Source organism: Pongo pygmaeus, chromosome 19, assembly GCF_028885625.2.
Source record: "Pongo pygmaeus isolate AG05252 chromosome 19, NHGRI_mPonPyg2-v2.0_pri, whole genome shotgun sequence".
NCBI lineage: Eukaryota > Metazoa > Chordata > Mammalia > Primates > Hominidae > Pongo > Pongo pygmaeus.
Genome location: NC_072392.2, coordinates 72,096 through 94,636, shown reverse-complemented (window position 1 = coordinate 94,636; position 22,541 = coordinate 72,096). Strand labels below are relative to the sequence as shown.

General features: G+C 53.5%; 1 protein-coding gene across 10 annotated transcripts in view; it reads left to right on the top strand.

The window, feature by feature from the left end:
- The window catches only part of RPH3AL (rabphilin 3A like (without C2 domains)), a 161,043-nt gene extending 149,005 nt beyond the window's left edge, over nucleotides 1-12,038 (top strand). For all 10 annotated transcript variants that reach the window (XM_063656193.1, XM_063656197.1, XM_054457160.2 and 7 more), the window contains 3 exons: nucleotides 6,258-6,371; nucleotides 8,619-8,764; nucleotides 10,482-12,038. In XM_063656193.1, the coding sequence (XP_063512263.1) occupies nucleotides 6,258-6,371; nucleotides 8,619-8,764; nucleotides 10,482-10,553 (332 nt within the window). In that variant the 3' untranslated portion in view covers nucleotides 10,554-12,038. The remainder of the gene's footprint in view (nucleotides 1-6,257; nucleotides 6,372-8,618; nucleotides 8,765-10,481) is intronic.
- The last annotated feature ends 10,503 nt before the right edge of the window (nucleotides 12,039-22,541 follow it).

Sequence of the window (22,541 nt, the reverse complement as noted above, 5' to 3'; positions counted from 1 at the left end):
TAGAGTGGATTAGAAATGGGATTTGGGTCTGTACCACAAAGACCTCTAAGCCCCAGCTTGAAATTCCGACACAGTTAGCAGAAAGGGTCCAGTCACGAGAGGCTCTTCCCCCTTCTTGACAGCTGTGGCCCTTTGGGGTCTATAAACGGAGATGAAGAACAAGGTGACTGTAACTCAGGGAGGATTTCTACCTATTTTTTGTGAATCCTTGTGCACACGGGCACCAAATGGGGACTAGGCCAGGTGGCACCCTGACCCTAACCCCACCTCCAGGGTTGCTGCTTTGGATAAAATGTACAACTCATAACAAATGCCATCCTCACGCCATGGCACGGCACGGTTCACGGTTGTCCTCGGTTTTCGCCTGCCCCCAGCCCAACTCCGTGGCCATGCGTGACAGATGACAGAACAGGGAAGCGTGGGGAGATGGAGGGTGAGCTCGCCTCCCTAACCCCAGTCCTGGGACATCCCATCCCCTCGTCTCCTTCCGAGTCCTTTGACATCTGCCCCTTTGCAGCAAAGGAGCCTGGCACTGTGTGACATCACGGAGCCCCATGCCCACCCCCAGCCCCAGACTGTGTAGATTTTCCATATTAGCCGTGCGGGAGATGGGACATTCCAAGTCAGGAAGCACGACTAGACCTCCCGTAAGCATCTCTGCCAGAGAGAGGCGGAAACCGGTGTGCAGGCGAGCCACCTCGCCCTCCGCAGGACTGTCTTCCTGCTGGACACCTCCCTGCTCCTGGGAAGTATGAGCCACAGGCCTCTAATTTCACTGTAGCTGCCCCAAGGGCAACATGGGAACAACTTGCTCCAGGAGCCTAGCAGGAATCCCTGGCTCCTTCCCACCTCCTCTCCCTTTTTCACAGGGCCCATGAGGTTGGCATCTAATCAGTGAGTCAAAACTACATAAATGCTTATAAAACTGATGCCCGTGAGGTCCAGTCTTGGTGGATTCATGATCAGAGCAGCTCAGTCCAGGACCCAAAAAACAATGCAAAATAAGGCAGGTTTTCCTTGCATTTCTCAAATACTATGAAGAGGGCACACGGACCACAACCATGCCCCATCCCTATCTCCTCTTGCTGCTGCATCACAAAAGTCCGAGGAGCTAGAGCAGAACTCTTCCTGGAGAGCAGGACAGAAAAAGGCAGAGCCTCTGAGCAGATGGAGGAAGGAGAGGCCAGGCCCGATCCCATGCTTATCACTCTTTTTTTTTTTTTTTTTTTCATTATACTTTAAGTTCTAGGGTACATGTGCACAATGTGCAGGTTTGTTACATATGTATACACGTGCCATGTTGGTGTGCTGCACCCATTAACTCGTCATTTACATTAGGCATATCTCCTAATGCTATCCCTCCCCCATCCCCCGACCCCACGACAGGCCCTGGTGTGTGATGCTCCCCTTCCTGTGTCCAAGTGTTCTCATTGTTCAATTCCCACCTATGAGTGAGAACATGTGGTGTTTGGTTTTTTGTCTTTGCGATAGTTTGCTGAGAATGATGGTTTCCAGCTTCATCCATGTCCCTACAAAGGACATGAACTCATCCTTTTTTATGGCTGCATAGTATTCCATGGTGTGTATGTGCCACATTTTCTTAATCCAGTCTATCATTGATGGACATTTGGGTTGGTTCCAAGTCTTTGCTATTGTGAATAGTCCATGCTCATCACTCTTGCTTCAGTGCACAGGTCAGGTCCACAGAGAGGAGAGCCACACCAGCCTCATTTGCATGTGCAATTTGGTCCCTGCCCTCAAGGAGCCTCACGACCCGCTAGAGGAAGCAGACACGCAAACAGAGCAGAAAGTGGTTGGTGCAGGGGTAGCAGACAGCACAGGGCGTTCAGCCAGCCAGGGCACAGGTGAGACGGAGGGCTTCCTGAAGGAGGCAGTTTTCTGAGCCAAGAGAAGACGGGTGGGCAGGGCATTCTGGGCAGAGGCAAGCCGGTCCCAGCGGGAGGTGGTGACAGGAGCCACAAGCTGTGGGAGGCTGGAGGCACCCGGGGTGAGACAGCAGGTGGCGTGGGATACAGGTGGAAAAGTAGACAAAGGGCAGGAGCCCAGTGTGGTCCTGGGGCTGTGGGGAGCCTTTAAAGAGGGTGAAGCTGGGATCTGTGCTTTTGCTGGAGCATCCCCTGGCTGTGCAGAGAACACAGAGTGGAGTGCGTGCAGGTGAGGCTCTGGTGGGGCATTGTCACAGGAGTCCAGGTTGGAGGAGCTGACACCTCGAGTTAAACAAGGCAGTGACAATGGTGAGGAAGTGACTGATTTAAGAACCATTTGAGTGAAACTGGCAAGACATGAGAAGAAAAGAGGCAAGACCACGAGTCCCTGACCTTCATGAAGCACCTACTATGTGCTGGCCGCTCTGCTGGGGGCACACCCACTGTGTGCTGGCCGCTCTGCTGGGGGTGAACCTACTGTGTGCTGGCCAGTCTGCTGGGGGCGCACCCACTGTGTGCTGGCCGCTCTGTTGGGGACACACCCACTGTGTGCTGGCCGCTCTGCTGGGGGTGAACCTACTGTGTGCTGGCTGCTCTGCTGGGGACACACCCACTGTGTGCTGGCCGCTCTGCTGGGGGTGAACCTACTGTGTGCTGGCCGCTCTGTTGGGGACACACCCACTGTGTGCTGGCCGCTCTGCTGGGGGTGAACCTACTGTGTGCTGGCCGCTCTGCTGGGGGTGCACCCCTGTGTGCTGGCTGCTCTGCTGGGGACACACCCACTGTGTGCTGGCCGCTCTGCTGGGGGTGAACCTACTGTGTGCTGGCCGCTCTGCTGGGGACACACCCACTGTGTGCTGGCCGCTCTGCTGGGGGTGAACCTACTGTGTGCTGGCCAGTCTGCTGAGGGCGCACCCACTGTGTGCTGGCTGCCGTGCTGGGGGTGCACAGGGTTGAGAGTCTTCCGGGTCTTCACGGCAGCCAGCTCCAGCCTCTGGTTGCTTGTTCCTGTGGCTCCCTTAGCTGAAAGGTGACAGAGGCTGGAGCCATGAAGACTTTCCAGAAGCCTCTGGATCTACATGGAAGCTTCCGTTTCCCCACCCCAGTGCCCACGGTGGATTTCCCTAACTGACCAGGCACTTCCTCCCACTAAGCTTCAATGCGGTCTCTGAATTCTTCCCTACACACTGCTCCAGAAAGGGCTCGCTGGATCACATGAAACGTGCTAGCCACCTCAGTATAGATGGATTTTGTTTCCAGTCTTACCTCCCACCAGCGGCTACCGTGGCTCAGGGTTGTTTGGAAGACGATGCTCACTAAGGGCCCAGCACAGTGCCTGGCATAAGAGCTCAACCCGCCCTAACCTTCCTCCGTAACCACCAGCGTTTTGCATTCCCCAAGGAAAACCCTGACAGGCGCCCCTGACTCCTGCCCCATCTGCTGAGTTTCTCGCCTGTGAGAGCTGGTTACCCTTGATCCAGACCTTTCTGTGCTGTTGTACTCGGTATTGCAATGATATCACTTAATTAAATGTTATGCGAATTGACGGAAAGAGGCAGAAAAGAGACAATTGTTTCATGAAAACCGAGACTTTGGAAAGTCTTTTTTTTTTTTTTTTCTTTTTTGAGACAGAGTCTCGCTGTGTCACCCAGGCTGGAATGCAGTGGCGCAATCTCAGCTCACTGCAACCTCCGCCTCCCAGGTTCAAGTGATTCTCCTGCCTCAGCCTCCCGAGTAGCTGGGATTACAGGTGCCCGTCACAACGCCAAGCTTATTTTTGTATTTTTAGTAGAGATGGCGTTTCACTATGTTGGCCAGACTGCTCTTGAGCTCTTGACCTCAAGTGATCCACCCGCCTTGCCCTCCCCAAGTGCTGGGATTATAGGCGTGAGCCACCACGCCCAGCCCTGGAAAGTCTTGATGGAAACAACTTGCTTTATAAAAATCTATGGAATTAGGGGCGGGCAGGACAACCGTGGAAACCAAGAGGAAGAAACGGAAAAAGGAGGATTCTGCAGTTGTCCTGCTTGGCCAGGGTCTGTGGGTCCCGCTGCAATTCAGAGAAACTGCACCTGGGGTCGCAGACAATGCAATACGGGTGCAGTTTATACCTGAGAGACTGTGTGGGCCAATCTTGCAGAAGTACCCAAGCCTGGCATCGAAAGATTGGCAAATGGATGTACATTTCTGTGTTTAAAATTAAAATAGAATGTTTAAAGGGTAGCTATATCCTGTATTATGACTCTCACTGTTGATTACCCAGCCAAATACGGTTTCCATTTAGTCCAGAAAAGAGAGTTTCTCCCACGGTGGGTGTTCACTGTGACAACACCCTCACCTCCACTTGCTGGGATTCCAGCCCCATCTGTCTGGTTCCCTTCCGCATTTGCGAGACCCCACTGTGCATTACTGGATGAACTGGGATGAGAGCCTGCCTGCTGCCTCCCAGTTCAATTCTTGCAGTGAAATCAGAGGGTTGTGAGCAGGGGCCGCGGAGCCAGCCTGCCGGGATGAGAATCCGGCTCTTCTATTTACAACTTGGGCACGTGCCCCTATTTTCTTGCCTGTTAAATGGGGTTAATGCTGTTTCCTACCTCACAGAGTTGTTCTGAAACTTAAGTGAATGTATCTTTGGAAAGTGCAGGGAATGCTCCCTAAGGGTCAGCTCTGACTGTCCCCACATCCCTGCAGAGCATTGCCTTGGGCCTATTGTCTCACCGAGTGGAGGCCTCAGAGCTGTTGTTCTTGGGCCTATTGTCTCACCGAGTGGAGGCCTCAGAGCTGTTGTTCTTGGGCCTATTGTCTCACCGAGTGAAGGCCTCAGAGCTGATGTGCTTGAGTCTATTGTCTCACCGAGTGGAGGCCTCAGAGCTGTTGTGCTTGGGCCTATTGTCTCAGTGAGTGGAGGCCTCAGGGCTGTTGTTCTTGGGCTATTGTCTTAGTGAGTGGAGGCCTCAGGGCTGTTGTTCTTGGGTCTATTGTCTCAGTGAGTGGAGGCCTCAGAGCTGTTGTTCTTGGGTCTATTGTCTCACTGAGTGGAGGCTTCAGAGCTGTTGTTCTTGGGCCTATTGTCTCAGTGAGTGGAGGCCTCAGAGCTGTTGTTCTTGGGCCTATTGTCTCACTGAGTGGAGGCCTCAGAGCTGTTGTTCTTGGGCCTATTGTCTCACCGAATGGAGGCCTCAGAGCTGATGTGCTTGGGCCTATTGTCTCAGTGAGTGGAGGCCTCAGAGCTGTTGTGCTTGGGTCTATTGTCTCACTGAGTGGAGGCTTCAGAGCTGTTGTTCTTGGGCCTATTGTCTCAGTGAGTGGAGGCCTCAGAGCTGTTGTTCTTGGGCCTATTGTCTCATCGAGTGGAGGCCTCAGAGCTGATGCGCTTGGGCCTATTGTCTCAGTGAGTGGAGGCCTCAGAGCTGTTGTGCTTGGGTCTATTGTCTCACTGAGTGGAGGCTTCAGAGCTGATGTGCTTGGGTCTATTGTCTCACCGAGTGGAGGCCTCAGAGCTGTTGTTCTTGGGCCTATTGTCTCAGTGAGTGGAGGCCTCAGAGCTGATGCACTTGGGTCTATTGTCTCATCAAGTGGAGGCCTCAGAGCTGATGTGCTTGGGTCTATTGTCTCACCGAATGGAGGCCTCAGAGCTGACGCACTTGGGCCTATTATCTCAGTGAGTGGAGGCCTCAGAGCTGTTGCGCTTGGGTCTATTGTCTCATCGAGTGGAGGCCTCAGAGCTGATGTGCTTGGGTCTATTGTCTCAGTGAGTGGAGGCCTCAGAGCTGATGCACTTGGGTCTATTGTCTCACCGATTGGAGGCCTCAGAGCTGTTGCGCTTGGGTCTACTGTCTCAGTGAGCGGAGGCCTCAGAGCTGTTGCACTTGGGCCTATTGTCTCACCAAGTGGAGGCCTCAGAGCTGTCGTGCTTGGGTCTATTGTCTCACCGAGTGGAGGCCTCAGAGTTGTCGCGTCTGCACCATGGTGATAATCGGCCTCCACCATGGCAAGTGGGTCCTTGTTCCACCAGAGGAACTAGAATGGGGGTGGCATGTGGAGGTGGCTTGCCAACAGGTGAACTCTTCTCTGCTGGTCACGCTGAGCCCAAGTCCCAGCCTCCTCACACCAGGACTCCCCTCTTTGGCCAGCAGAAATGCGTGTCCTCCCATCCTGAGGCCATTATTTCTTCTGCCCAAAGCGAAAGGGCCAGCTGAGCTGCTACGCCACTTGATCATGAGCTGGGGAGGCCTGCCCTGGCCCCTCCGTCCATGCCTGCAGGCAGGGGCTGGTTGGGTGACCTCCCGTGCTGTGGTCTGTCTCTTCCAGTGGTTTCCAGCGACAGTGACAGTGACTCGGATCTTAGCTCCTCCAGCCTAGAGGACGGACTCCCACCCACTGGGGTCAGGGACCGGAAAGGTGACAAACCCTGGAGGGGGTCAGGTAAGGTCGGGAGTAAAATGCTGCTTACTGGCCGGGCGTGGTGCACTCCAGCCTGGGCAGCAGGAGCGAAAATCCATCTCAAAAAAAAAAGAAATGAAATGAAATGAAACTATTAGGCTGGGCACAGTGGCTTATGTCTGTAATCCCAGCACTTTAGGAGGCCGGAGTGGGCGGATCATGAGGTCAGGAGATTGAGACCATCTTGCCCAACATGGTGAAACCCCACCTCTACTAAAAATACAAAAATTAGCTGGGTGTGGTGGTGGGTGCCTGTAAGCCTAGCTACTTGGGAGGCTGAGACAGGAGAATTGCCTGAATCCAGGAGGTGGAGGTTGCTGTGAGCTGAGATTGCATCACTGCACTCCAGCCTGGCAACAGAGCAAGACTCCATCTCAAAAAAAAAAAAAAGAGTGCTGTTTATTTCCGAAGCTCCAGGGACAGAGTGGCTTTGCTGCCTCCTCAGATTGCTGCTTCCCAGTGGGTGTCCAAGGAGTTCTTCTGCATCTGGAAGGAGGAGCAGGCCTAGGGATGGGACAACAGGCTCCTTGAGGCTCCTCTGTACACACAGCGGGGGAAGGAGGGCAGGCAAAGGACAGGAGCCAGGGCCAGCCAGGCCACCCGTGCCCTTGGCCCACACACTTGGGACTCCACCCGTGCCCACCTGTGAGTGTTCCCCAACTGAGAGTTTGCCTCTTGAATCATGAGAGCTGAGAAAATCAGGTGCAGACCTCCCTGCACTAGGTCAGTCCTGTCATGAAACCACCATGGGGTCCCCAGGACCTGCTGTGACCTCTGGGCCTGCATTTCCTTCTCGTTAGCAGGTGAGACAGAACAGGCAGCCCCCAAAGCCCCTTCTGACTTGGACATCCCTGAGCTCACCCTCTGGGAAACTGCTGTAGGAAAGCGGGTTAACGGGGGCATTGAGACTGGTACAGAGAAGGCCTGGGAGAGGAAAGGAAAGACATTTTCCTGTCCTTCAAACACACGAAGGACTTCTGGAAAAAGGGCCAGCTTCATTCGGTCACTCCACAGGTCAGAACTGGACCCTTGAAAGAAATTTCAGGGAGGCCAATTTTAGTACAGAAGAAGAAAGGGCTCCATAATAACTGCCCCAAACGGGAATGAAATGCCTTGGGGGTCCCGATTTCAGCGAGGCCAATTTTAGTGCAGAAGAAGAAGGGCTCTGTAATAACTGCCCCAGACGGGAATGAAATGCCTTGGGGGTCCTGTCTTGGGACCAAGACTGGGTTGGGAATGGAAGTTTGAGCTAAATCAGAGCCGGCAAAGGCCTGGCACACGTACCAACACCCCCCTCTCCTGTGACCATGGCAGACCTTACTAGGTGATCATGATACTCTTTCCACAGAGCCCTGATGTGCCCTCAGAATCCTCCTCAGTGCAGTTTTCTAAGTGGCCAATGTCAGTAGGTAGAGATGGTGCAAGAGATGAAAACTGTCTCCGGACCAGTGACTTCCCAGGCTCCTTCAGGCTGAAGATTCTAGAGAAAATTTAGAAGAGCATAAAGGAAACTTACCTGCCAGCCTCGGTTTCCAGGGCAGGCTTTATACTCCCCTCCTCCTCCCACCGCAGGCTCTTGTCCCCTCTCTCCACACCTACCCTCAGCTCTGGCCAAGCAGGACTGGGAGACAAGAAAAGGTTAGCGAAGTAGCAGGCTCCACGTCTGCTCTCTTGGCCAGGCAAGAACCAGAAACTGTGTTTGAGTGAAGACCCTTTAGTGAGTTAAGGCAGCAGTCAACACCTCTCTCTCATTAGGTTAACCAAAATATATCCCCCACCCCCACCCCCATTCTGTGATAATTGTGGACTTTCATGTTGGTGATCTGTGACTTAGTGAAACGACCTGCAGGCGCGTTCTTGGACCCACCAGCAACGGCCAGAGGGTGGGGTCGGGCAAGAGCCTGGCAGCCATGTGGATGAGGTCGGGCCAGAGCCTGGCAGCCATGTGGGTGAGGTCGGGCGAGAGCCTGGCAGCCATGTGGGTGAGGTCGGGCCAGAGCCTGGCAGCCATGTGGGTGGGGTCGGGCCAGAGCCTGGCAGCCATGTGGGTGGGGTCGGGCCAGAGCCTGGCAGCCATGTGGGTGAGGTCGGGCGAGAGCCTGGCAGCCATTTGGGTGGGGTGGGGAGCAGACACCCCACAGAGACCTACACAGTTCTAAATGAGGAACTGGACTGAGATCACCCCGTCTCGGTTGGAGATCCACGGGGCCCACACGTGATTTCCCACAGGTGGCAGCGTGGAGGCCCCCAGGATGGGGTTCACCCACCCGCTGGGCCACCTCTCCGGGAGCCAGAGCAGCCTGGCCGGTGAGACGGGGACGGGCTCCGCCGACCCGCGGGGGGGACCCTGCCCTGTGCTGACCCGAAGGGCCCCGGTGAGTACCCAGCTGCTGCCTTCTCCCCTCTCCTGCCCCCACGGCCGTGTCTGTCTCATTCACTCCTCCCAAACTGGAGACTGGTCGGTGACATTTTCAATTCTGCATGTTTACCAAGCACTGTGCGGGGGAACAAGGTGAGCCAGACCCCATCCCTGCCCGCAAGGAACAGAGAGAGGGACCCAGAATGGGACTGGTAACCATCCCTAGCTACTCTCGGTAATCACAGCAGTGGTTACCATCCTCTGCTACATAAAATGTGCCGGGCTCCCCTGGGGCGAACTTTCATTCTGTTGGCAGAGTGGCTGGGAGGCTTATTGTCCCCATTTGATGGGTGTAGAAACCAAGGCACAGAGAGAGAGTGAGGGGAGAATCCTGGGCTCCCACCCTGCCCTGCACCTGCTGGGCCCAGCCCTGGTTGGCTCAGGATCATCCTGTGGTGGGGGTGAGGGTTCTCCTTAAACTGAAGCCAGAGAAAACTGCGCAGGTGCAGGATCAGCCCTGTCTCCTTCAAGAAAGAAGCCCTGGGCAGGTTGGGCCCCTCCCTGGCCAGAGGATTCATGGGTACACGCGTGCACCAGGGCGGCAGCTGATCCCCATCCCCGGGGTGTGGAGGGCACCCGGCAGCCACCCACAGGAACGCCTGCCCCACCTCTCTCCTTCCCCACTCGATAGCTCCCCAGGAGCTGCAGAGCATCCGGGAGGCATCTTTGGCTGTGGAGCGGACCCTGCCCCCTCCCTCTAGCCTCCTGAAGGTCCTCCACAGAGGACAGTGTGGAATCCGGCAGCCCTGAGTTCTTGTCCCAGCCCTGCCACCCACAGCCATGTGACCTTGAGCAGACCCCCAGGTTGAACCATATGAAATTGCTTTTTTTTTTTTTTTTTTGAGACAGGATCTCATGCTGTAGCCCAGGCTGGAGTGCACTGGTGTGATCACTGTTCACCGAGCCTCGACCTCCTGGGCTCCAGCGGTCCTCCTGCCTCAGCCTGCCAAGTAGCTAGGACTATAGGCAAGTGCTGCCATGCCCAGCTAATGTTGTTGTATTTTTCAAAGGGACGGGGTCTCCCTATGTTGCCCAGGCTGGTCTCGAACTCCTGGGCTCAAACAGTCCTCCCACAGTGTTGGGATTACAGGCAGGAGCCACTGCGCCCAGTTGAAATTGCATTTTTGTGGTTCAAAAACAGTGAAATACCAGCAGTTCAATATGGTTCACCCTTATATTTGATCTCTCTGCGCCCAGTTCTATTATCAGTACAGTGTCCTTCACAGGGTTCCGGGGAGACAAAATCCAGTGTCACATGGACTGCCTTCCCCTAGGAGGTCCTCAGTAAATGTCTGGTAATAAAGGGGGAAGCTGTGTGGCCCAGTGCAGAGAGAGGGTTCCTGGGCTTAAGAAACAACTTGGGAAGGATTGGCTTAGAGGAGGATGTTCTATTTCCGTGCCCATTTGCTCCTTCCGGCATCCTGAGGTTGCCATGTTGATCACCTGGGTTAGGAGGGGGGCCTGAAGCCCAGAGGGGCAGGTGACTTTCCTGCCATCACACAGCAGAGCAGAGCGGCGCTGGTCTCGAGCTCAGGCTGAGGCACGGGTGCTGTCAGCAGAAGCCTGCCTTCCCCACCCGCTCCTCCATCTCATTCCCAAAGGCCAAGTTGTCACCGGGGAAGGAGGGACTCCACCCCTGCTCACCACGCGGTGACCTTTTCTTTCCTCCAAAGGTAAAAGACGCACCTGGACGAGCCCCCGCTGCTGACGCAGCTCCAGCAGGCCCCTCCAGCTGCCTGGGCTGAGGTGTCTGCTGCCTGGAACAGACTTCCCTGTGGAGGATTCCTGCCAGACCCTGCCCGGCTCCTCCCTGACCGGCCCTTGTGCCCTCGTGAGACACCCTGTTGGCCATGACTCGACAAACCAGTGTTGGGAGCTGTCTGCCTCCCCCACTCAGTGCCTTTCTGCACCCCTTCTCTCCTGGGGAGCTGTCTGCATCCGCCATCCCCTCCACCCACTGCCCTCAGCCCCTGACCTTATTTATTGCCCTCCTCCCACACCCCCAATCTACCTGCTGATGATTTTAAGTTTGCGTGTGTCTTGGGTTGGGCTGGGGGGGTTTCCCACATGCAGTGTCAGAGGGGCTGCCCGGCGGGGCTTTCTCCGTGGCTGTATTAATGGTAAGACTAAATGAAACCTAGGGTACGGCCTCCAAAGCTGCGTGTGGCCCCTTAGAGGCGAGCATCGGAGCCAGAGCAGTGAGGGTGAGATTCACCCACCCTCTCCCTCTCCCTTCAGCTCTGGGAGGCGGGAGCAGTGCCCCCCTCCCGTGGGCTGGCCCAGGACCGCGGGTGAAACCTGGCTCTGTTTGGTTTCTTTGGTTTTTGTATGTTTGTTTGTTTCGGAGACAGAGTCGCGCTCTGTTGCCCAGGCTGGGGTGCAGTGGCGCAATCGCGGCTCACTGCAACCTCCGCCTCCTGGGCTCAAGCGATTCTCTCATCTCAGCCTCCTGAGTAGGTGGGATTACAGGTGCCTGCCACCACACCAAGTTAATTTTTGTATTTTTAGAGGAGATGGGGTTTCTCTATGTTGGCCAGGCTGGTCTTGAACTCCTGGTCTCAAGTGATCCGCCTGCCTCGGCCTCCCAAAGTGCTGGGATGACAGGTGTGAGCCCCCACACCCAGCCCTATTAGGTTTCTTTGAATCCCCTCATGGCCTTCCTGGTTTTTGCTCAGCCTGTCTTCAGCTTGAGGAGTTGGGAAGCTCTGGTGGATGCTATGAACTCACTCGCTGAAGAGCAGCCTTCAGGTGCATCCCCGGCCAGGGCACGTGGCTCCCTCAGCCATGAATTCACTTCTCTTCCGGAGGCTTGGCTTGGCATGAAAACACTTCATTCAGAGTATGGGCAAATGCTTCTGGAAAACCCTTCCGTGAAGAGAGAGAACGTGTGTGTGTGTGTGTGTGTGTGTGTGTGTGTGTGTGTGTGTGTGTGTGTGTGTGTGTGTGTGTGTGTGTGTGTGTGTGTGTGTGTGTGTGTGTGTGTGTGTGTGTGTGTGTGTGTGTGTGTGTGTGTGTGTGTGTGTGTGTGTGTGTCGGTGTTCATACCCTCCTATTCTTCCTGCCTCCTGCCCCAACCCTCGGGTCCCTGGGTCTGGAAGGGCCTCCTCTCCAAGCTGGGAGCTCCTGGGCCCCCACCATTCACTTTTTGTCCTTGCTGCTGGCAAACAGTAAAGAAACTCACTTTCCCTGTGGCACGTTATGCTTCAGAATTAAAACAATGAAGATTAAAATTTGCACTGAGCCAGTGTGTTGATCAAAAGACCCCAACTGCCTGTGTTTCTGAGATGCATCAGTGGAAAAATGGATGGAAAACACTGTGGTGCGTTGACTTGCTGGAACACTTCCTAAGCCGCAGTGAAAGGAGGGGCTGGAGCTGTGTGTGTTCATGCAGCTCACACACCTGATGCTGAACGGATAAGCAAGGCCATCTACATACAAAAGGAAGTACACACAAATAATCAGAATGAGTTCTGCAAACATACATGTATGTATGCAAAAATGTCTTTTAAATGCACGAGGACTTCTGGTTACATATGGTGCATTGAATATATTCATATTTTCCTCTGTCCCTCAAAACCCTACTAGAATGACATAAAGGAATGAAAATGACATAAACCACAAAGACAAAAAGAACAGGAAAGAAGATGGCAGTGAATGCAAATATCTGAAGAGCTTTGGAAGCTGGAACAGTATGATTTGCTTAGTGTCAGCCCCAAAATGTCTACAAAGAAGGAAGCCAAGCATGAACAAGCCCATTTGCTCTGCAGAATCCCCCAAATGCACAGAACTTGGAGGGGCCAGGTGTCCCGAAGGTAGAAGTTCAGGGTGGGTCTGAGAATTGTCTTGATTGAAAGAAGTGTTTACACCCTCAGGTCCCCTCCTGGCCTGGTGACTGCCCTTCTCTGACCATGGCAGGAGACAGGTTTACTGCCGGCCAACGGTGATCTGAAAAGATCCTGGATTGGGGACCCCAAGGGTAGCCAAAGGCTGGGACAAGGTGCCTTACTGAAATCAGGATGTAAATGGGGAAGCCCTCATACCCCTTTAAAATTCCTGATGGAGGCTGATAAAAGCCAGGCCTAGTCCCCATCCATCCACCCCCAAGGCAGGACATTTATTATTATTATTTTGAGACGGAGTTTTGCTCTTGTCACCCAGGCTGAAGTGCAATGGCATGATCTCGGCCACCGCAACCTCCGCCTCCCGGGTTCAAGAGATTCTCCTGCCTCAGCTTCAAGTGAGTAGCTGGGATTACAGGCATATGCCACCACACCTGGCTAATTCTGTATTTTTAGTAGAGATGGGGTTTCTCCATGTTGGTCAGGCCAGTCTCGAACTCCTGACCTTGTGATCCACCTGCCTCAGCCTCCCAAAGTGCTGGGATTACAGGCATGAGCCTCTGCACCTGGCTGGCAGGACATTATTGAATTTCTCTCTGGGAAACTGATGAAAGAGAACAGATGGACAGATCCTGACACTGGGGGTTCCCCAAACAGTGGGTCTCTGCCCAGTCCACTGTGAGACCTCCAGTCCACAAGCCTCACCCACATGTTCAGTGCTGCCTATTAGCTTTGCTGTGTTTCACTCATAGTGGGGACAGCCAAGGGCACCCAACGTTTGATGAAATCCAATACCTGAAAATACAGAGACTCCAGTACACAGAAAAAAAGAATCAGGAAAATCCCCTGAAGTATTAGACCTGTGAAATGAGAAAAGAATGTTATTTTTTTAAAGGCAGTGTTAAAGTTCTTGAACATTAAAAATATAATGGCAGGAATTTAAAATGCATGAGAAGGGATGGAAGAGGAGAGAAAATCTCCCAGAAAGTAAAATGCATAAAAGCAAAAGAGGAAAAAGTCAATAACATTGAACAACAACAAGATCAGCTCAACACAGAAGATCCAGCCTCCATCAAATAGGAATTTCAACCCGAGAAACAGAAAACAGAGGAGAGGAGATTGTTGAAGAAATGACACAAGAATATTTCCCAGGACTGAAGGGAATGGGCTTCCATAGAGAAAGCCTGTAAGTTCCCAGCACAGGGATGTGAAGCCTCCACACTGGTGTGGCCCCCGCCACCATCCTGAGCAGCAGTTTGGTGATGCCCAGTAGGCGAAGGTGGGCGCGGCCTGCATCCATCCCTGAGGTCCTCCTGAAACACACATGCTCACTCGCCAGCTCTGGGGCGGGACCCCAGTGTGCACATCTAACGCACTGGCAGGTGACACATGGTTGAAGGGCCACTCCTTGAGTAGCATTGGTCTGGGACAGTGGTTGTTCCCCTTGGCTGCTCACTGGAATCACCTGGGGAGCTTTAAAAGTACTCCTGGCAGACCCACCACTAGAGATTTTGGTTGAATCGATTTTGCATGTATCCTTGGCTGGCATCGGGATTTGTAAAGCTCTCCAGATGACTCCAATGTGCTGGGAGGTCTCAGGACTATTTCCCTCCAGAAACTCATCTACATGGGCTCCAGGAGACATGCACTGAATATTTACAGCTCAAATTTAGAAACAACCAAAAAGCGTTCAACAGAAGAATAGGTACATAAATTGTGATATATGCAAACAATAGAATATTATGCAGTGGTGAAATTCAGTCACCACCCTCAGAGTATGTGTATCTCACCAATAATGCTGACAAAGAGACAGGTGGCAAAAAAATACGTGACACCATCTATATAGAGATTTCACAAACATGCAAGAATATTATATATTAAAATATATTTTATGCAGCAAGAGAATTCAGAAACAGGAAGGATAACAAAACAACAGACTCAGGACACATCTTGGGAAGAGGAGAAATACAATTAAAGAGGAATCTTAATGTTTTATTAAGCTCAGTGATAGGTAGATGGGTTTGTAATATTTATATTTTACTTCATATTGTATATTTATATGTTTATTATAGATTTGTTTTTGTTTTTTTTTTTGAGATGGAGTCTTGCTCTGTCACCCAGGCTGGAGTGCAGTGGCGCGATCTTGGCTCACTGCAATCTCCGCCTCCTGGGTTCAAGCAATTCTCCTGTCTCAGCCTCCCGAGCATGTGCCACCATGCCCGGCTAATTTTTTGTATTTTAGTAGAGATGGGGTTTCACCATGTTGGCCAGGATGGTCTCTAACTCCTGACCTTGTGGTCCACCTGTCTCAGCCTCCCAAAGTGCTGGGATTACAGGCATGAGCCACTGCGCCCGGCCTAGATTTGTATTTTTTATATATCAGAAATATTTTAAAGTAAATTAAGGAACTACACCAAACCTTCTTATGAAATTTCAGGACACCAGGATAATCAGAAAATATCCCAAAGCCTTCCAAAGACAGAAAAAAAAGTCAGATACAAAGAATCAGGAATTCAAATGGCGCTGAAATTCTCAAAGCAAATTTTGAAGTCCGAGCAGAGAAGCAAGATCTTCTGAATTCTGAGGGCAAACAATTTCTAAGTTGACTTATCTATCCAGCTAGAACTTAGTGAAGTGTGAAGGTAGAATGAAGATATGTTCAGACATGTGAGTTCTTGAAAAATATCACCTCCCTTGCTTTCTTTCTCAGGCAGCTACTGTAGGATGTGCTCCAACCAAACAAGGGAGAAAACCAAGAGAGGGGGGCACACAAAACTGGAGCGCTGACACAGGAGAGAATCCTCAGGGTGATGGTGGAGCTGGGTGGCTGGTCCAGCCAGCCCAGATGAGGACAGAGGAGGTGCACGAGGATATACAAGAAGCATATGTGTGTCAGGGAGATCGTATATGAGAGCTACATCATATTTTATAATACATAATGCTCTATAAAATTACAAAATCAAGACATGGAATCCACATGAGGTTTTAGATACCAGGGAACTAAAAGAGTTCTAAGGTGTTTCGAGGTGAGCAGGGGATTCCTACTTTACGTTATAAACTTTGTAGGACAGTTACCCTTTTAAAACAATATACTATATTTCATGTATAACAATGAATTTTTATGGAAAAATACACATCAAACTGCTGACAAACCCATAGGGTGGGGGCGGCAGCAGTGAGCCCGAGGCCATAGCAGATGAGTGAGTAAACACCTGCCTGGCAGAGAAAAGACAGCCTATGGGCTACCCCGCAGTCCCTGGGTCCACACCCGACCTGGGAACACCAGCCTGGGAGTGGCTTGGGCCTCTGCCCGAAGTTCTAAACTGCAGGTGCACTCCCCATGCCTCTGTGGGACCAAAGCCCTCTCAGACCTGATGCAGATGAGCCCTCACACTCAGCCCCCACCAGAACCCTATGACTGGGCCAGACCCAGTCCCTGCAGCCCCAGGGTGGATTCCAGATGCATTTCCTGGAAGGCATTCATTAAGACGACGTCATTGTGGAAGTGTCAGCTTCAGAGCTGAGGTGGGATAAAGATCCCTCACGGGAGCCTGCGGCTGCCTTGGAGTCAAGAGTTCTTTGTGGGCTGGTCTGGGAACCAAGAAATCCTTTCTTTATGAAACTGCTTTCTTAGTCCCAAGCAACCACCTTACAAATTAGCTTTCAGAACTGAGCCTTTCCTGGTAGAAGGTGGAAGGTGTTCTGTGACATCCATAAAAATCAGGCCATACGGAAGGGACTGGATTTGTCCCAGATACCAGATAACCCAAGTGGTTCCTAAAAGAGGCAGGAAGTGGAGAGCTCATGAACTTTGGACCCTGGTTTCAAATCCCAGATCTGCTACTTAGTGCCTGAAAGTATGGGTGCTTCTCTGTGCCTCTGTTTTCTCATCTGTGAAATGGGGATAACACTTCCATCCCAGGATGCCTGGAAATTTAAAACATGAGAGCCCCAGTACAGCTCCCACCACCGTGACCAGCACGTCAACAGCTACCAGCTGTTTCTCCGGTAGAATTCAGTGAGGCACGTGTCTCAGGAGTGGTCAACATGCCATAAGAACGTGAGCAGGGTGGCTGCCTGGTACCCGGGGCACAGTAAACCTTCACGCTCCTCCCTTTGGGGCTTTGGAATAATGGTGCTTATCCACATTCATTCCTCTGTCGAGCATTAATCGGGCAGCTGCTGGTGCAGGTTCAGTGTTCTAGGCCCTGGGTTTGGTAGCGGACAAAACGGACATGGCCCCGCCCCCCCGCTGCATCTGAACCACCCAAGGGACTTGTTAGAGCACAGAACGCTAATCCTACCTCGGAGTTTCTGATTCAGAGGTCTGCCGTGGGGCTGACAATGCATATTTCAGTTCCCAGGTGATGCTGAGGTTCCCATTGGAACCAGCTCACCTGTGACTCCTGGGGCTGACATCCCTAAACCCGCACCAGCTGGGGCAAAAGATACACGGACATTGGCAGACGACCGAGGGGCAGGGGATGAGGATCCGGCTGGCAGAGAAAACGCAGCCCTCACAGCCCTGCTGCCGCGTCCCACCCCCGACAGATGCAGGGCTCCGCGCTGTTGCTCAGCCCTGGCGCACAGGCCCAGAGGGTTAGAGGATTTCCACCCCAAACAGTGGGGGCTGGCATCTTTCCCACATGAGAAAACGCCCACTTTCTGCCCTTGCCTCTCACGGTCCTCAAAAGCCGGCAGTATCTGTCCTGCCTGTTCCAGCCTGTCTGGGAACCGGCGGTGGCAGCGGCGTGTTCTGCCGGGCAGGGCGCAGCAGGCTGTGGAGAGGGAAGCTGCCTGGCTCCGGGAGGGAGGCCTATCAGGACTCCAGGCCACGCCCTCCCTGGGTCCCCCGCTTCCCTCGCCGCGGCCCCCACCTCCTCTCACCAACTGGGCTTTGTTTGCTGACAACAGACAGAGCCTCAGTTCCACGGAGCCACGGCCGGGGAGAGAGGAAGCATCTTGCTGTGCGGGGATGACCATCACCATCACGGCCACCGTTTGTGGAGTCAGGCACCTGCATGAGCTTTGGGGAATCGCCGCCCACCTGTGAGTCAGGGACATTTATTGTTCCCACTTTAAGAGGAGGAAACTGAGGCCCAGAGAAGTCAAGAGGGCCCGAATTGGAATCGGGGTAGTCGGATGTCAAAGACCACGCCCCGCAGGCTGCACTGCAAGGCCAGGGCTTGATATGAAAAAAGTTAGGGTTCCAAGGGCAGAGGATGCAGGCAGAGGACAGCCAGCTATGTCGGCAGCACAGGTGGAAACTTCTAGATGAATGTGGGAAAGTCAGCCCCTTGTCCCACTGGGGTATTTTCCCAATGCTAATGTAACAAATGAGAGTAAGTCTCAGTCAATGCAGAGATTTTGCCCCCATTCTGAAAACGGTCTCATGTCCGTGGCCCCACCCAGCTGCGAGCCCCAGGTTCTGATCTCAGCCTTCCTTTGTCGGCACTTGGGGGTGGGTTCATTGAAGCAGCCGCCCTTGCAGGTGCAGGGGTGGCTTTGGCTGGGAGAGTTTCCAGTAGCTTCCATGGATCAAGTGGGCTCTCAGGGCCTTTGGAGCCCAGAGCCTGTCTCTAGGCTGACCTTCAACCTCAAGGAGGGTGTGGGAGCCGCGCCATGGAACGTGGCACCTGAACTCCAAGAAGGGGAGCTGATCCCTTGGGCCCCCGGCGCCGCTCACAGGCTCCCACAGTTGTCTCATTTTCCCACAAGCACCTGCCTCCCCTTTTTAAAAATTGCAGCAAAATTACATAGATTTAAGTGTACAGTTCAGCGGCATGAAGTACCTTCACAACAGTGTGTAACCATTACCATCATCCATTTCCAGAGCTTTCCGTGATCCCATAAACAACTACCCGTTTCCCCTCCCCCAGCCCCAGTAACCACCTTTCCACTTTCTGTCTCTATTGATGACTAACCTGGGTTTCTCATATAAGTGGAATCATATATTTGTCCTTTTTTGTCTGGTGTCTTTCACGTAACATCGTGTTTTCAAGGCCCATTTCTGTTGGAGCACCCCTCGGATTTTTATTCCATTTTACAGCTGAATGATATTTGTGGACGCTGCAGTGAGCCATGATCATGCCATTGCACTCCAGCCTGAGTGACAGAGCCAGAACTTGTCTTCAAAAAAAAAAAAAAAAAAAAATACCCAAGAGGAATTGTTGGATCATATGTTAATTCTAAGTTGAATTGCTTTTAGAACCATAGTCTACTGAGGCGTACCACTTTACACTCCCACTAGCGATACACAAGGGTTTGCCTTTCCTTTGAATGCAGGATGCCATCCTCCTGAGCCCCTCACTGGCCCCCAGCACCATCCCCTGCCCCAGGAGCTTCAGCTGTTCCCGTGATGTCTGGAGTCCTCCTGGCCTCCGTGCCGGCCGCATGGGCATGCGCCCTGGGCAAGCACACAGGGCCCTCGGCTCGGTTCAGTGATCTGCTGTCGCCATCTGGAAATGCTTTGTTATGTTGAATAACGAGGTCCCCCCATTTTCATTTTGCACCAGGCCCTGTGATCGTAGAGCGGGTCCTGCCTGGCCTGGCTGTCCTTCTGGGCGCAGACTCTGTAAGTGCAGCCAGATCAACAGTCCATGCCGCCTGGGATGAGTCCTCTGACTCTCTGTGGAGGGGCAGCCTGGGGAGGTGGCAGGAGTGCCTGACCGGGCGTCTGGGACACAGGTTCACATCCTGGCCCTGCCTCGAGCCCTCCGTGTTTGTCACTCCCCGTCTGTGAGATGAGAGAGTCCCTCGCTGTGTTCCCCAGAGCTCCCTGGGTGGGAGATAGGAAGTTCCGGAGGGCAGTTTGGGATGCCGCCCACAGAGTGGCTGCCGCTGACCTGTTCGCTGTATTGCGATGGGTTCAGGACACACTACCCCAAAACACAGCACCTTGGCAACTGAATGCCTTCAGCTGAAGAAACCTGAGAAAGAGAAGGAGCATGCGCAGGAAGGACTTTTTGACCTTCCCCTGAAGCAGGTCGACCGGAAACACCTCGTGCGAGAAGCGCCCTGCTGGTACCTGGAGGAAAGGAGCATCTTATCGCGAGACCATGGAGTGGGGTCGGAACAACATGCCTGGCTCAGGTCCCCGCTCACTCCACCGACCTTGTTCTCTTCGCCCAATCACGTTTCCCCGCCACCTTCTACCTTCCTCGAGCTGCCGTAAGAAACACTCGTCCAATCATGTTTCCCCATCGAGCGCCGTAAGAAAGACTCGCCCAATCACGTTTCCCCATCGAAGTGGCGTAAGAAACACTTGCCCAATCATGTTTCCCCATTGAGGTGCCGTAAGAAAGACTCGCCCAACACGTTTCCCCATCGAGCTGCCGTAAGAAACACTCGGGCTCCGCGTGGTTCCTTCAGGTGTTCACTTCTTCATGGCGCTTCTGTGTGACGTAACACATGCTAAATACATGCTCAGACTTTTCTGTGGTTAATCTGCCCTTTTTTTTTTTTTTTTTTTAACAGGGGGCCCAGCCAATGAGCCTGAGGTGGCTACAAGGAAAAAGCTCAGTTTCCTCCCCTATGACTGGTTCCCCAGCAGGAAGGAGGCTGAGGCTGGGTGGGGAACTGGCCTGCCTGCAGCCTCCACCCCAGGCTGCCCTGCCCTGCACTCCGCCCATGGGGGAGAGAAGCCTCCTACATAAGGTGACCAGCTGGAGGGTCCAGCTGTTGGAGGTAGTAGGCAGAAGGGGCCCTCGCCAGGGGAGATGGACGGCACACAGACGCACACACACGTGTGCATGCACTAATATGTACAAACACAGAGAGGTTCACCTGTTTACAAAATACGTAGGAGGCCAGGTGCGGTGGCTCATGCCTGTAATCCCGGGACTTTGGGAGGCCAAGGCAGGAGTATCACCTGAGCCCAGGAGTTCGAGACCAGCCTGGGCAATATGGAGAGATGCCATCTCCACAAAAATTAAAAAAAAAAAAAAAAAGCCAGACGTGGTGGTGCATGCCTGTAGTACCAGCTACACAGGAGGCTGAGAAGGGAGGATCACTTGAGCCCAAGAGTTTGAGGCTGCAGTGAGCTGTGACTGTGCCACTGCACTCCAGCCTGATTGACAGAGCAAGACCCTGTCTCGAATATATGTGGAGGACCAGTGAGTTTAAATTGCTCATCCAAGTGCCAGCAAATGCTCTTCTGCACAGGGGAGGGATGAGACCAAAGGAAAACCTGGCACTGGCATTGCCCGGAGTATGTGAGGAGAAGGACCTTGACAGGCCATGTGTGAAGAGCATTGGCAGAGCCCCTGCCATGGCTAAGTCCTGGCATCCCCTGTAGAGCAGGGCCTTGACGCTCCAGTTTCCTGTCTGTTTCCTTTCCTCTGCAAATGGTCAGGGCTCTGACCTGCAGCGCCTGGCCCCACCCCCGGGGCTGTCTTGTGCAGAAAGCAAAGCAGAGTGTGCCTCTCCTCACCCCACAGTACCGAGGAGAGCAGGCAGGCAGGAGGAGGAGGAGGCGGGAGCTCAGAGAGCCTTAGGAGCCCCCGACAAGGTGCCCCCAGTCTCCACCAAGACGGGCCAAAGCTCTGAGCCTTTGATGCAGACCCCAGGATGTCTGCAGCTTCTTCAGTGCCAATTACCAGAAAATAATTCAGCGTGCTTACCCCCTGCCTCTCAGCGGCTGCTCTTTGGAGACGTTTTAAGTCTGTCTGTACCTGCTGAGCAGCTGACAAGTGAAGCTTCTCCCTCCCCGCTCCCTCCTTCCTGACTGCCATCACCTCCACCTTTGCCCAGGCTCTTTCATGGGGAAAAGGGAACCAAAAGCTGGGCCGTGTCATCCCTGCCCCCACAGCAGGGGCCTGCCCAGATCAGTCGCTGCACCTTCTTCCCAGGCTCTGCTTCCAGACGTGGCATGGCAAGGCTGGGTTCCCTAGAGCCCGGCTCCTGAAGGCCGAAGTCAAGGCTTATTCACCTTTAGGTCCCTAGTTAGCTGTCAAGAAATATTGCTGGATCGATGGACGCATGGATGCATGGGTAGATGGAGGGGTAGGGGATGGGTCAGTGGGTGGTGGAGGGGTGAGGAAGGTTGGGGGATGGGTGGATGGCAGGTGAGTGAGGGGATGGATGGAGGGATGGATGAGTGAGGGATGGGTGAGGAGATGGATGGGTGAGTGGGTGGAGGAGTGGGGGATGGGTGGGGGAAGGATAGGTGGGGGAGGGGTTAACGGATGGCTGGGTGGGGGAAGGGTGACGGGGGCATAGGGGGTGGATGGATGGATGATGATTGGGTGGGGGATGGTGGGGGTGGGTGGGTGGAGGAGAGATGGGAGGATGGATGGTGGACAGACTGATGGATCATTGGACAGATGGATGGAGAGACAGGTGCATAGATATTCTGCATGGACCGATTGCTGAAGGACATCTGAGACGATGGACAGATGAACAGAGGATATAGATATTCTGCATGGACCGATTGCTGAAGGACATCTGAGACGATGGACAGATGAACAGAGGATGGACTGCTGTCCTGATGGGAAGAAGGATGCGTGGATGGATGGAAACACTCCAGGCCCAGGGCCTGTGTGCTCTGCATCCCTAGGGAGGGGCCAGCAGATCGGGAGCCCCAACCTACACTTCCCCCAAGCTGTGGGTCCTCGGCCAGGGACACTCAGTTCAAAGCAGCCACAGGAATCCTGGGCAGAGCAGCTCTTGAAGCCCGCCAGCTGCTGGGGACTGTCTTCTGGGCCTCAGTTAGTGCCCTGCCTGGGGACCAGGCCAGGCCTCCAGGCCCCGAACAGCCACCACCCAGGGAGGGAGTAGCAGCTCTGGCCTGCCAGCCTCTAACTGCCCACTCACTGCCCAGGCCAGGCCACTGGTGAAGGAGAGTGGGGCTGTGAAAGGTCCCAGGGCCCTTGTGCAGAGCCTGGTCAGTGTGCC